At 39.6% G+C, this 12,568-nt stretch overlaps 1 protein-coding gene across 2 annotated transcripts in view; it reads right to left on the bottom strand.

The window, feature by feature from the left end:
* The window catches only part of cpne5a (copine Va), a 90,832-nt gene that overhangs the window by 55,456 nt on the left and 22,808 nt on the right, over window positions 1–12,568 (bottom strand). Inside the window, exons 4-7 of one of the 2 annotated variants that reach the window (XM_008413525.2) lie at window positions 9,485–9,588; window positions 8,469–8,508; window positions 7,546–7,560; window positions 7,312–7,388 (exon numbers count right to left, since the gene is read on the bottom strand). In XM_008413525.2, the coding sequence (XP_008411747.1) occupies window positions 7,312–7,388; window positions 7,546–7,560; window positions 8,469–8,508; window positions 9,485–9,588 (236 nt within the window). The remainder of the gene's footprint in view (window positions 1–7,311; window positions 7,389–7,545; window positions 7,561–8,468; window positions 8,509–9,484; window positions 9,589–12,568) is intronic. The other variant, XM_008413526.2, reaches the window with a different exon arrangement.

Genomic DNA, 12,568 nt, shown 5'->3' with positions numbered 1-12,568 from the left:
ACCTCATCTTCGCCAGCTTTTCCTTTTGCAGAAATTCAACTCTAATAACAGCATTGCCTCATGTAACTCTCTCTGTATTCATTGCACACTGATAGCTCTGTAGTATCTAAAAGGCTGTAATCCTCTAAATAATTCAGAATATTTTCTAGATATGAACATTGTTTGACCATCCCCCTTAAATGTTTTTCTCTTAATGTGAATGTGAAGGACGTCGTTTGCAACAGTGCGATCCAAAGTTTCTGCTGTGTTAGAAAACTTTGTGTTGCTGCTGCATGTTTGCTCTTTCACCTGTGTTGTCTCCACTGTTTCTCATGTGTCTGGCATGCAAAACAAATGTTACTTCTGTACAGTAATAATGTAGGACTTTTTCCTATCACTGAGGCGCAAATTTCTACGAGCTTTTCAGGTAGTTAGCAAAGAGTAAGGATGTCAGTATTTTCCTTTCCGTTGTTGGGTTGATGCAGAGCGCTTTATGATGATGAACATGTCATGATGTTTTAAAGTTAAAGTACTGCAAGGAGATAAATTTAAAAAACGCCTATGAACCAAAATAGTTTGGTCTCCCAGAGAAACTGTGTTCATTTTCCCAGTGTTTACCGTTTCACCAAACAATTATTCTGGCAATAGTGTAATTTAGGATTATTTACTCTTATGTAAACTTTGATTTTAGTGGGAGTTTGGACGGAGGGTTGGGATGAATTACAGATTTTAAAAATGAATTAATTTATGTGTTCCTCTACACACACAAACATGTCTGTCACCAACAACTGCATCCTGTTCAAAGTGCCTCAGATGCCCTTTCTCCCTCATTCTGATGCTAAGTTTGAACTTTAGCAGGTCATCTTCACCACGTCTAGATTGCTAAATTCATTCAGTCGCTTCCATGGGAAAGACTGAGATGCTATTTGTGTTAAACTGATAAACAGCTTTACATAATAAAGTAGATCAAAATGGTAGTGTCATGTTAGCCTATAAGCAGTGGTGGGAAGTAACGAAGTACAAGTACGTTGTTACTGTACTTAAGTACAATTTTCGTGTATCTGTACTTTACTTAAGTAGATTTAATAATGGATACTTTCTACTTTTACTCCACTACATTTTACAGTAAGTATCTGTACTTTCTACTTCACTACATTTCTACAAAACTGTCGTGTTACTCGTTACATCCAAGTCGCATTGTGTTTTTTTTTTCCATTAAAATGTGAAGTTCAGGGACTTAAGGTGGCGCCGTAAAATCCGAGCAATAACGTGACTTAGTGTCTGTTGTCACCCATCGGCTCCACCTTTACTCGCACGCGGAGCTCCAAGACATGTGCAGTGGTTTCCTCTAAGCGTCAGTAATATAATAGTACGGAAGCGCTACATAAATAATAAGATATGGCGACATGTAAAATCAGCAGCGCTTCGCTTTCACAGACGGTGGGGACTTCGTCCAATTTTTAACGTCACTTGGAAGGAAAGCTTAAAGAAAGGTAAGCTCCGTGGACGTGATGCTAGCAAAGCTAGCTGTATTGACTGAGACACGTTGCATCTGCGATGACTGACATGTCGCAGATATGGGACAACGCTGTGACCAAAGTGCAATATAGTAATATGACATTCATGGACGATCCGATTCTTCTGGACGGATCTTGACTAAAGTCCTATAGTGCTGAAGCCTCACTGAGAGCCGTTCTTTGTTCTTGTAATGCACTGCGTACACTGCAGTAGCTATTTTATTTCATTAAAATATCTTTATATTTAATTGGCGAATAAATAAAACAAGAACATAAGAACGCAGAGCATGCTCATTGCTCTTTGTTTTCGTCACCTGTCATGGTGGCAGACGTTGCAGCAGGAGGGAGGATGAGAACAGTCACGGTGCTCCTCCTGCTTGGTTACTTCTTGCTTATTGGGCCTTGGACTGTTCATAGTTGAGCGTTGGTAATTGCTATGTTTAATGGTGCAGACAATTATTATTTCTGACATTGGCAATATGGGCAACCGCCCAGGGTGTTATTTTTTTTAGGGATGGCAGGAGACCTGTGTGTATTGTGGCACAGAGATGAAAGCAAAACAGAATGAAGAGGAGTTTGAATTGTCACTGGTTAAATTTATTTCAGCTCTAAGTATTTAATATCTAGGTGTTTTTATGGGAAAGTGAATCTTTCAGATCAATTTGAGAAGCAGTTTTGATAGGTGCACTTAATTTTATTGTCATGTAGCATGGGGTGCTGGTTTTGATTTGGTCTTGGGTTCAGTGGTCCAGACTACAACTCTGCTACGAGGCTCCTTGGTTCCATGTCCTCCTCTGCCAGTTGGATTTCTTTCAAAATAAATGTGTGGCAAAAAAGTGAAGTTCATGTTATGTTAGGACAGGACACAAGATGTTTCCATCCCTGAAATTATGATGCATAGAATCACATATCTAAGTCTAACCTATGTTACAGAGTAAACTCAATAAAAACATGCTTTATCTGTGGCATTGTTCATTAAAATGGCACATTTCTAATGTATTAAAATTAAATACGATCGGTTCACTTAATGATATTGTATTAGCGATTAGGTAATCCATTCAGCAAGTACTTTTACTTTTAATACTTAAGTATTTTTAAAAGCCAGTACTTTTTTACTTTTACTTAAGTACAAATGTTAATGTGGTACTTTGACTTTTACTTGAGTACATTTTTGTCTGTATATTTGTACTTTTACTTAAGTAAATTTTTTGAGTACTTTCTCCACCACTGCCTATAAGAGCTTTAGGTTGTGTTTTATACCATGAACTTTTTTAAAGGCATTTTTAACCCTTTCATGCATAGTGGTCACTACAGTGGACAGCTATCTAAAAGCCATTTTCTTGTGTTTCTTGTGGATTTTTATGTCATAAATGCCCACAGACCACTGAAGTGGACACTAATGCATCGTAAAATACACATCAACTACTGGCCATCAGCTGCAAATGCAAGAAATTATTTTTGTTAAATCCAATATGGCCGGCAGACAAAAAAAGCATGCCGACTGACCCGGTCCCTCCTTCGACTGTAGACGACTCTTACAGGTAAAAAAAATAAATACTGTGACATCAGATAAACCCTAAAGAACAGCACTACTTATGTATTTTTCAAATAACAACTTTGTATTTGGAGAAAATTACAATCCATCACCTAAAAAAATAAAAATAAAATAACTTTCTTTTATGCCTTAAGAAAATAAAATAAAAATTTGGAAAAAAATCCTGACACAAAGAATCATAATTCATGCAGGAAAGAGTTAAAATAAAAGAGAAGCTAGTAATCATTTATATGGTCAGTGTTTGACTACCAAAAATGAACTCTTATGAATTTGCAAGTTGGAGTAAATCATGTCGCATTGCAAAGACTTCCTTTACGGCTCTGTCGCGGTCGATAAGGAAAGCGGAAATCTTCCATGCGATTTAAGCAGCGAAGGGTTGCAGCGTGACACATTTCAATTAATTTGCTTGACTTGACATTACCTGTCCTTGAGGTGACTTTTGCATTTATGCATAGCGCGCCGAAGCTGAAACAATATATCTCGTATCTTCAAAAGGAGAGCGTGAAAACCGTGAAGACAGAGAATGAGGTTTGAATGAGCTAAAAGAATAAATAAATTATAAAGAGCACAGCGAAAGAAAAGGGGCTCAGGCCGGGGAAAAAAAAAGAAAAGAATCTGGCAGATGTAAGGAAAAGGAATAAATGAGGGATGAAGTGTGGAAAATAGAAAAAGGGGCGCTGATGTGCTTCTTAAGCAGGTCATTCGACGCAGCCTGCCTTTGGAGGGCTCGTGTAAGCATGACTAAAAGATTTCCCCCCCAAGTCCCTGCAAAGTGTCGCTCGGTACAGAGAGCCACTGTCAACCCAGAAGACACGACAGGGAGACGGAGCGCACGGCCTTTAAGCGGCTCCTTGGTTGTCGCCTTTCACAAAACTGAACGGAAACTCCCAGCAGTGAGCCCATTTTAGCCGTTCAACAGCAGAATAACAGAAACGTGTATTTTCCTAGTGGTCCTAAAACGCTTCCCAGATGTATTCAAACTTTCATAACACAGCACAGTAGCGTGTAAAAAGAAAAAAAAAAAACAGGCAAACATGATCATCACTAGCTCAGCAGTAATCAAGGTGCCCCGCTGAAGCTGTCGAATCCATATATCATCCGTCGTGTCTGCCTGGGAGCAGCTGATCCTCCTCGTTGCCTCTGATGTGGGGTGTGAAGCCTCGTTTACAGCACACTGGTGAGCGCTGTCTCTTGATCCTCCTCATCCTCTTATTCAGCACTGAAGGGCACCGCGCTTTGTAATCCAGCCCACAAGCTTCTGGCAGAGTTCATGGGCGATACCAAAAAGCCCCGCTTCTCACAAACTGGCCCCCGACGCCCACCACGAGGAACAGCAGCACCTCGTCATTCATAAAAAGAAATACGCGCCGTCTTTCAGACACAAACACAGAAACGAAGGGTTTATTAAACTCTCCTTCACCCTCCAAATAAGGGTTATCACTCACAGAGCCGCGGCGAGATCTCTGGGTGTTCGTTAGAGCCGGATGAGGTATGGATTTGTTTTATTCATGCAGGTTTATTTAAAACTCAAATAACCCTCACTAAATATAAAAATCGTATTGCTTTTGATGCTCTGTTTACATACACATAATTTTAGTTTCTCAAGTGTCCGAACTGAGAGACAGCAACTACGTTTCATCTTTTCGTCAATGTGGGCAACACGTGTGAGTCAGTTTCTAGAGTTTTCTAAAATGTTAAAAATTTAGCTTCAAAACTTTTTCTATCACAATGTTCCTACTGATTAAGGTTCTTCTAATAAGATGCTAGAGCAAATACAGAATCAATGGTGCTGCACACTGCCAGTTAGCTGGCGGAAACACGCCGCAACACTTTTCTCTCACTATCAGGAAAAATAAAATATACTGGAAATAGTTTCTATCACAAGAAACACAAGTGACAATAAAATGATAACTTCCTGCTACGCTGATCTCTTCAGACTCAACCTGAACAGAGATCCGGACTGATCAACCAGCTGATATCAGGTTGTTTTATACTCCCAGGTAGATCTGATACAGACATACTGAAGCCGCTTCATGGGATTTAAATCTTATCTGTAAATCATCATTGGTCAAGCAGCTTCTCTCTGAAAGCTCAGACAGACACTGCTTTGGAAATCTGTTGCAAATGTTATCCTTTCTTGTCTATAGACTTTATAATGTCACTTTTTCAACAACAAAAAATGTCTTATTATTTTGTAACTAAATAGCTTAAGCTTAAAAGTGCGGAGTTTGACACATTTGTCTTTAAAGCTTTGTGGACTGTTATTTTATTGCAGGACATTTTTATTAATATTGTACTTTATTGTTGTTTTAAATAGAAAATTCATATGGGCACAAATTGCCTGGTGGAAGTCAATGTTAGTTGTTTTGTAATATTGACTGTGTGCTGCACCACATAAAGACGAACAAACAATGAAGTAGTGTGTTTTCATTTGACATATATTAATAATACTATGTATTAAAATCAAAAGATCAATAAATAAATATAAACAACATTTTGACCAGATATTGAAAATAAAATGTTTGTAAAGCAACATGGGAAACACAGAGGCTACATCACAGTCTTTTTCAAAGCAACTTTAGTCTAAAAGTCTCTGTCAGATTTACAATTAAAATCATATTTCCTAGGACATTAAGGTGCTAAAACTCTAAAGATATTCAGTCATGATGATATTTATTCATATTAAACTCTGAAATACATCTGAAGCAGTATCGAAACCTCCAAAACTTGTAATATCCCTGAACACTGTATAACTTATTTTTGAAATATTTGCATTTTTAAACTTTAACTCTAGTTTGAAATTTGAATATCAATGTTTCTCTCATCTTTTGTTTGACTTGGTCCCGATTTCACCTGCAGCAACACCAACACAGACAAAAAAAAACCTTCTGCTTGCTTTTGCTGTTTTCCTCTAAGTATCGGTGGCATTTTTTGATTCAGTAAAAAGTTGATCAATGTCTAACATTTCATCACTGACCCCAAACTAACATGGTTATGAATGACAGTAAGTAAGAGATACATAGAAGATGAATACATTTTTAAACAGAGATGTAATTTTTAGGTTACATTTCTCACCCTCAGTGCTACTTTATGACCTAGAAAAATAAGAAAAAGGCATTAGGGTGTCGGAGCCATGTTCCTCTCTCTTGCTATCTTACTATCTATCTCCTCTTTATGGCATCCAGAGGACGGCGTGCATGTTAATGACAGGGACTCCATTGAGGAAGCTCACAGTCATGTCCAATTACCCATCTCCATCCAAGCACATGAGTTTAATCATGGACCAAAACGCAGCTGACTGTAGATGAAAGAGCTTTTTCTCCCGACTCTGTCTTAGCTTTATTCAACCGTGATTTAATTTAATTGAATGAAAAGATCAGTTTTTATAAAATATAAACATCTGCTTATCTTATTTGTGTCAGAAGGTTTTTACCTACACTTGGAGAGAAAAGTATGTAACATTCATTTTGAACGATACAAAAAAACACACGAATTGAATGTTTGAAACTTTGTGAAACAGCTTTAGGTATAAATACAAACCATCCCACTTATACTCTCTAAATCTTCACACACAGTTTCTGCAGCCATCAACAAGATCTTGGAATAATTCTGGTAGAATATTTGATGACACTCGTAATGAAAATATGTTTCAGCTCTATTTATTTTGGTACGTTTTCTGCCATGGACTTAGCTGTCAATAGTCCACTAGTTCTGAAGTGAAGTGTGGACCAGTTATGATGTAGAAGGACTGACTTTTATTGTTATTTTTATTTTTTACATTCTAGATTACATTCACCTGTTCACGCCTCCAAACGTTCACCCACTCATAAACCAAAACACCATTTATGTTTATGTTGCAGAGTCTGCTAGCTGCTGAATGCTGCGGTAAAGTTTAACATTTTTGAGGTAATCCTTAAATACCACAAGCAGTCAGCATGTTGCTGTCACCACGACACTTAACAAGATTCCATTGTTTGTCTCATCTGGCCATAAAAAATGTTCTTAGGATGAATAGAGGGCATAAGTTTAGCTTTAAGTTTCAGTCAGGCTTTAAGATGTTTATATGTGTATGTGTGTATGTGTATGTGTTTATATGTTAGATGTGTATATTGAGCCTTTTTTCAACCAAGTTGCTGTTTCTCAATCAATTTTCTTTCATCTGAGATTGACAGTTTGGGTCAGACGGTCGAAACGTGGACAGACTCAGGAGCATCAAACTTGCTTTTAGAACGGATAAAAGGAAGCGAACAGGAAACTCACACTAGCTGCTTCTCCAGACGACTGGCAGGCGAGCCCACGATCTCTCCGAGAGTACAGTAGACCTGACCCAGGAAGTCCTGCCGTGGTGACGCAGGCATGGAGCGGGAGGAAGAGAGACGGACAGCGGCATTCAAGCAGATCACGTGGGAGTAAGAAGGAGAATCAGTGAGGAGTTAGGCATCGTCATAGGCATTTGTACATTTATATATAATGGCGTCTGAGGCAGACACGTACGTTAAAGTCGTTGGGCTTCCAGGGTGGAGAAGGAGGAGGAGGAAGAAAGAGAAAGACCAGGCAGCAGCAGTGACACAACAGAGCATATCATGGAACGAAAAGACACATGACTCGAAAACCAGACTGGCATCACAGCACCAGAAAAAAGAGCAGAAAATGAATATTTGACAAAGCAGATAGGCAGAGAGGGGAGCCGCAGAGCTGCACAGTCTCAGAGGGAGAGGAAGAGGGATGTGAAAGAGCGCAAGAGAAGGAAAGCGACCAGTGCAGATGGTGTATCTTCAGAGTGTGAGACACAATGCAAACACACAGTGATGAAGGCATCGCATCACCGAACTCCTGTTTGATACGTAAATGTGGTAGTATGCAAACCAAGTCTATCAAATATATTGTTTACTGTATTGTTTGCGCTCATTCATAAAAAGCCTGGGGGAACGGGGGGTAAAACCAACATGCATTCACTCTGTTGGGTGTTTTTGAACGTATGCTTCACAATAAAGCACCTTCTCTTTCAGGCAAAACCGGCCTTTCAAAATAAATGCTATTTTGAAAACCTGTAAAACCTCCGCACAGAGAGCTGTGCTGAAAAGCTTTGATGAGGGAGTACAATGCTTAATTTCTCACTTCGGGGAAACAAAGGTAATGAGGCCATACCAGATGCAAATGAAATCTCTGTTATCATTGCTCTGGGGGAGTTAGGTAAAGAAAAAAAGAAAAAAAAACAGAAGCAGACAGAAAGGAAAAAGAAACTACATTTTGTTAGTCGAAGCACAAATCACTCACTATCGGAAAATATATTTGAGAGATGTTTTGGAAACACAGGTTTGCATAGAACCTAAATATCTGAGCCGTGCACTTCCAACTGGAAACAGTTCCCCATTCACATAGAAACAAAAAATACAAATAAAAATAGTTTCACTTACATGTTTTGCTAAATCTGGACTTTTAGAGTCAATGTCATACCTAGAAAAAGCAAATGAAGCAAATAACTCAAGGGTAACATGCAGGTTGATCCAAAGACAGAAAAGAGACATTATAGGCTGTAATTCCAGATGTAATCAAGACAAACTTTGTGTATTTTATGGCTGCTAGAAACTGTGCCAGGGGTGATATATGGAAACAGCCAATCAATGCAGAAAAAGTTTTGAGCATTTGTTAGCCAAACTTAATGTAAAAGTAATTAAGGCTGAGCAAATCCAAGCTCCCACCTCTGCAATAAAATAGAGATGAAAATGAGTAGCACTAATTATGAAGGGAAGCTCTCTCTCTCCCGCTCTCTCTCTACGTCTTTTCCCATGCCAGTGTTGTATTACAAAAGCATGTCAAATAAATTCATTAAGAGCTTATAAATCCTCAGAGACCTCCAGCTCAGCAGTGGATACATTTGTTAAGTCCACCAGGGATTTCATGTCTAAGAGGTACTTTTTCCTGTTTCTTTTTATTATTTGGAAGGGTAAGTCCTTTTCTAAAGGAAGCCATCACTCGTTTCTGGCCAACTTTCAAACAAAGCGGTACCTTACTGACCCTCTCACTAGTCTGACCTTTTCAAAAGTAAAAAGGCAGGACAAGCAGGGAGCAGGAGTCTGCTTGGATTTAAAGAAACGCCGTCTCAGACATTTGCTTCGCGGACGAGAGATTAAAGGCAAAACTTAAAATTAAACATTTATAATGCCTCTTCTAATTCTGCTAATCTACAGATGAATAATTTCTCAATGGAGAGACGAGCTGCTGACAAAGAGGCCAAAAGAGAAAAAGACCGATCTACAGAGAGCAAAGTACAAGACAAGGATGAAGTGGAAAGAGGGCTCATAAAATGTTGACATTATAGAGAAAGAGGGATGAATTTGAGAACTGTATTACAAAAGGGTATACAGTCACACACACACACACACCTCGGTGTGTGTTCACAGAGAGAGCCGGATCAAACAGAAAAACTCACACGTCAAAGCGCAGGTTCTGCTTCTCCTCAAAGAAGTAGTCCAGGATGTACTTCCTGACGAAATCCGGGTTTAGCGTGTTGTCTATCACCTCCGTTCTCCCAAACTGGACCAGAACAGAAGCAAAGGAGGGGAAGAAAAGACGAGCAAGGAAAACGTGAACACAGAATTGGTCATGCATAACAAAACACACACCACCACCTCCTCCATCAGCCCCAAATTGACTGTGTTGAATTAAGGGATTCTTATGAGATCAGATTCAATTATCAGAAATCACTGATTGTTTCAATTTTCTGTTTTTAATTCATTCAGCCACTTCACAATAACAGGTGGAAACAAGACAGGGGCACAAATAAATAAATTAACTTGACATATTTTCTTCACAGCCTGGAACAAACAAATCTCTTTTTTAGCTCTAACTAATTAACACTTACAATGAGAAGGGAAAAACTTCAGTGCAAACACACAAAAAAAAAAAAACAGAACCGCAAAGCAGAACCTTCAGTCATAAACAGATAATGTGGCTCCCTGCAAACACACACATGCACACACATTAATTGTCAAATATTAATTATTCAGACTCAGAACTGGCGCCGAGCTGCATAAATAAAACATCCAGAGTCAAAAAGCTACCATAAACTGACACATGTCCTCGTTACAGTCTAATGAGGACAAAAAAATAGAGGAATTTCAATTTCGTGTTTCTGTGACTGCATTCATTAGGGGTAAACTCAAAGAGAGGCACAACGTGGCAGCAGAAAAGTTATTGCTAAAGTGGTGACAAAATATTCTAACTGATGGAGGCTTGCAGTGTTTTGCAAAAGTATTCAGACGTGTTGAACTTTTTGCCTGAGACGACCCCGCTGGAGATCTGACTGTACGTTTAGGGATCTTGTTGTGTCGAAACTCTTCAGCCTTAGTCAGGCTTGTTTCCAGGTTTACATAAACTTCCCTCTTCTTACTTGTGAGGGATTTACCCTCTCCTAACAGGTGCTGTTTTTTGTGTGCTTTATATATTCTAATTTATTTGGGTAAATGTATTGTGTTTGGGGAAGTAACTTGATTTATTTACTTGTTTTAATCATCTTCTCATCTCTTTGAGGTCACCTGGTCATGTGTTGCCATGGAAGCGCGCCCATGAGCAGTGCTGACAAGGACCTGGTGTTTTCCATCAGCCTCATTGGGAAAATCCATTGTCTGAGAGGGAGGAGAGAAGTTTTGGATTTTGTTTGGGCCGAGATTGTTTTTGTTTCTAGTCTTGTTTGAGTTAATTGTAACTGTGTAGACATTTTTTAGGAATAGTTTAGTACAAACGTTTGTTCTTTCTTTCTAGAAATGTGAATGTCTCCACCCCTCTAATTAGTCCTGGTGGAAGCCAATCCCTTAAAAGCCAGGTGGCTCAGCTGAGAGGGAGATTCTCCCTCTTGTTTTGACTGACATGATATGCTGCAAACTGAAGTGTGTGTGAAGCTGAAGATAAAGGAAAAAAAATATTGAGAGCTGTAAAACTGCTGGTTCCAGTCTGGCTTCTTTTTGATCGCAAACTAACACTACTGAAGACATGTGCCTCATCTGACCTGATGACCTGCTTGCTATCTTCCCTGTGTGGATTGTGACAAACTGCAAACGGCATCTATAATGGTTTTCCTTCAACATTTACTTCTTTTACACTTCTATTAAAACCCAAATTTGGAAAGTGTGCAGTTAAAGGTTGTCTAACTGCACAGCAAACTTTATAGATTGTATAGAAGGTAGAATTGTACCTTCTGCTTTACAATGATGTACCCAATTTAAGGAATAAATGAGTATTTACCAAAGCAGCGTTTTGAACCTATCGAAATCTGTTTGTTCGTTAATGTTCTCTAAATAAACTGAGGCCTTCACAGAACAGCTGGATTCGTACTGACAATACATTTAAAGAGAAAAAGTCAGGAGGCACTAATACTTTTGAGTGGAAATACAATACTAGAGCTGCTGAAACCTATGTGACAGTGTGGGTTTGCTGAAGTCTGCCGTCAAACACAAACCATAAATGATTAAGAGCGATGTGGCACCACATCCCTTCTTGCTCCTCCTGCCAGGAAGCGTGAGAGCTCAGTGGCAGCTAATGCCGAGGAGGTGAAATCTCCACAGAGGCAGCAGGGACGTAATTTCCGTGGCTGGCATTGAGGGTGACAGCAGGGGGGCTACAGTATACTCACTTTTGTCCCAGGCATTTGCAGAGGCAGAACAATCAACACCGAAAGCCCTGATCAGCCAACTGAGGCAGCACACACCTCTTCCCTTCTGATAACCGTGACAAGAAAAATTGTGTGGAGAGGTGTCAGAAAATCTATCTTGGTAAAAAAAAAAGATTACAGTCTAGAAGCTTGAAGTGGAAACTCAGGCTTTGCTCAAATTCAGGGAGGCTATATTCTGTCGACTTTGTAGTTAAGTGAAAGTGGTAGGCAGAGGGAAAGCTGTCGTACACTGGGGGGAAATTACAGAGGAGGGTGTCGCAAATTAAGACTTTAAAAATCATGCGGTAACAGAGTAATGAGATGCTGCAGCACTTTTGTGCAATAAACACACAATTTGTCATGGGGACATGGGTCTCCGGGGGATTTACTGCTGAAAGCGGAAAACACAATATATCCATAGCATTTGTTGAGATATACTTCAGCTGATGAGGAATTTGAATGACTGGGAGTCAGTGTGGGAGCTTGGACCGTAACTGGATTAAAAGCTGGTTGGTGGCACAGTGAAAGGGGGCTTCAACCAACCATATCTCCTCATAGAAGAGCCAAAACACATCACCGGAGAGAGAGGCAAAAGAGGCGCTTAGCTTTATCAATGCCGCACAGCTTGACTCTGCTGCTTAGCCAGCTGTCATCAGCACTGTAAAACCTCGGGCCGTATCTCTTTTTAGGAGAGCCATTCAGTCTGCACCCACCGTTTCTAAGCCAGAGGTGGGGCACCTGTGACAGGTGAAGGAAGCTCCTTTTAGCCTGGGAACATCAATTGATGCCCATCATCATCATTTGCATCTTACTCCAAACTTTCTGGCGTAGGAATATTTGCTTGCTGTACTTGCTACCAGTTTAATG

The sequence above is a fragment of the Poecilia reticulata genome, linkage group LG7 (assembly GCF_000633615.1).
Source record: "Poecilia reticulata strain Guanapo linkage group LG7, Guppy_female_1.0+MT, whole genome shotgun sequence".
NCBI classification, from domain to species: Eukaryota; Metazoa; Chordata; class Actinopteri; order Cyprinodontiformes; family Poeciliidae; genus Poecilia; species Poecilia reticulata.
Note: the sequence above shows the minus strand (reverse complement) of the source record. Positions and strands in the feature narration are given on the sequence as shown.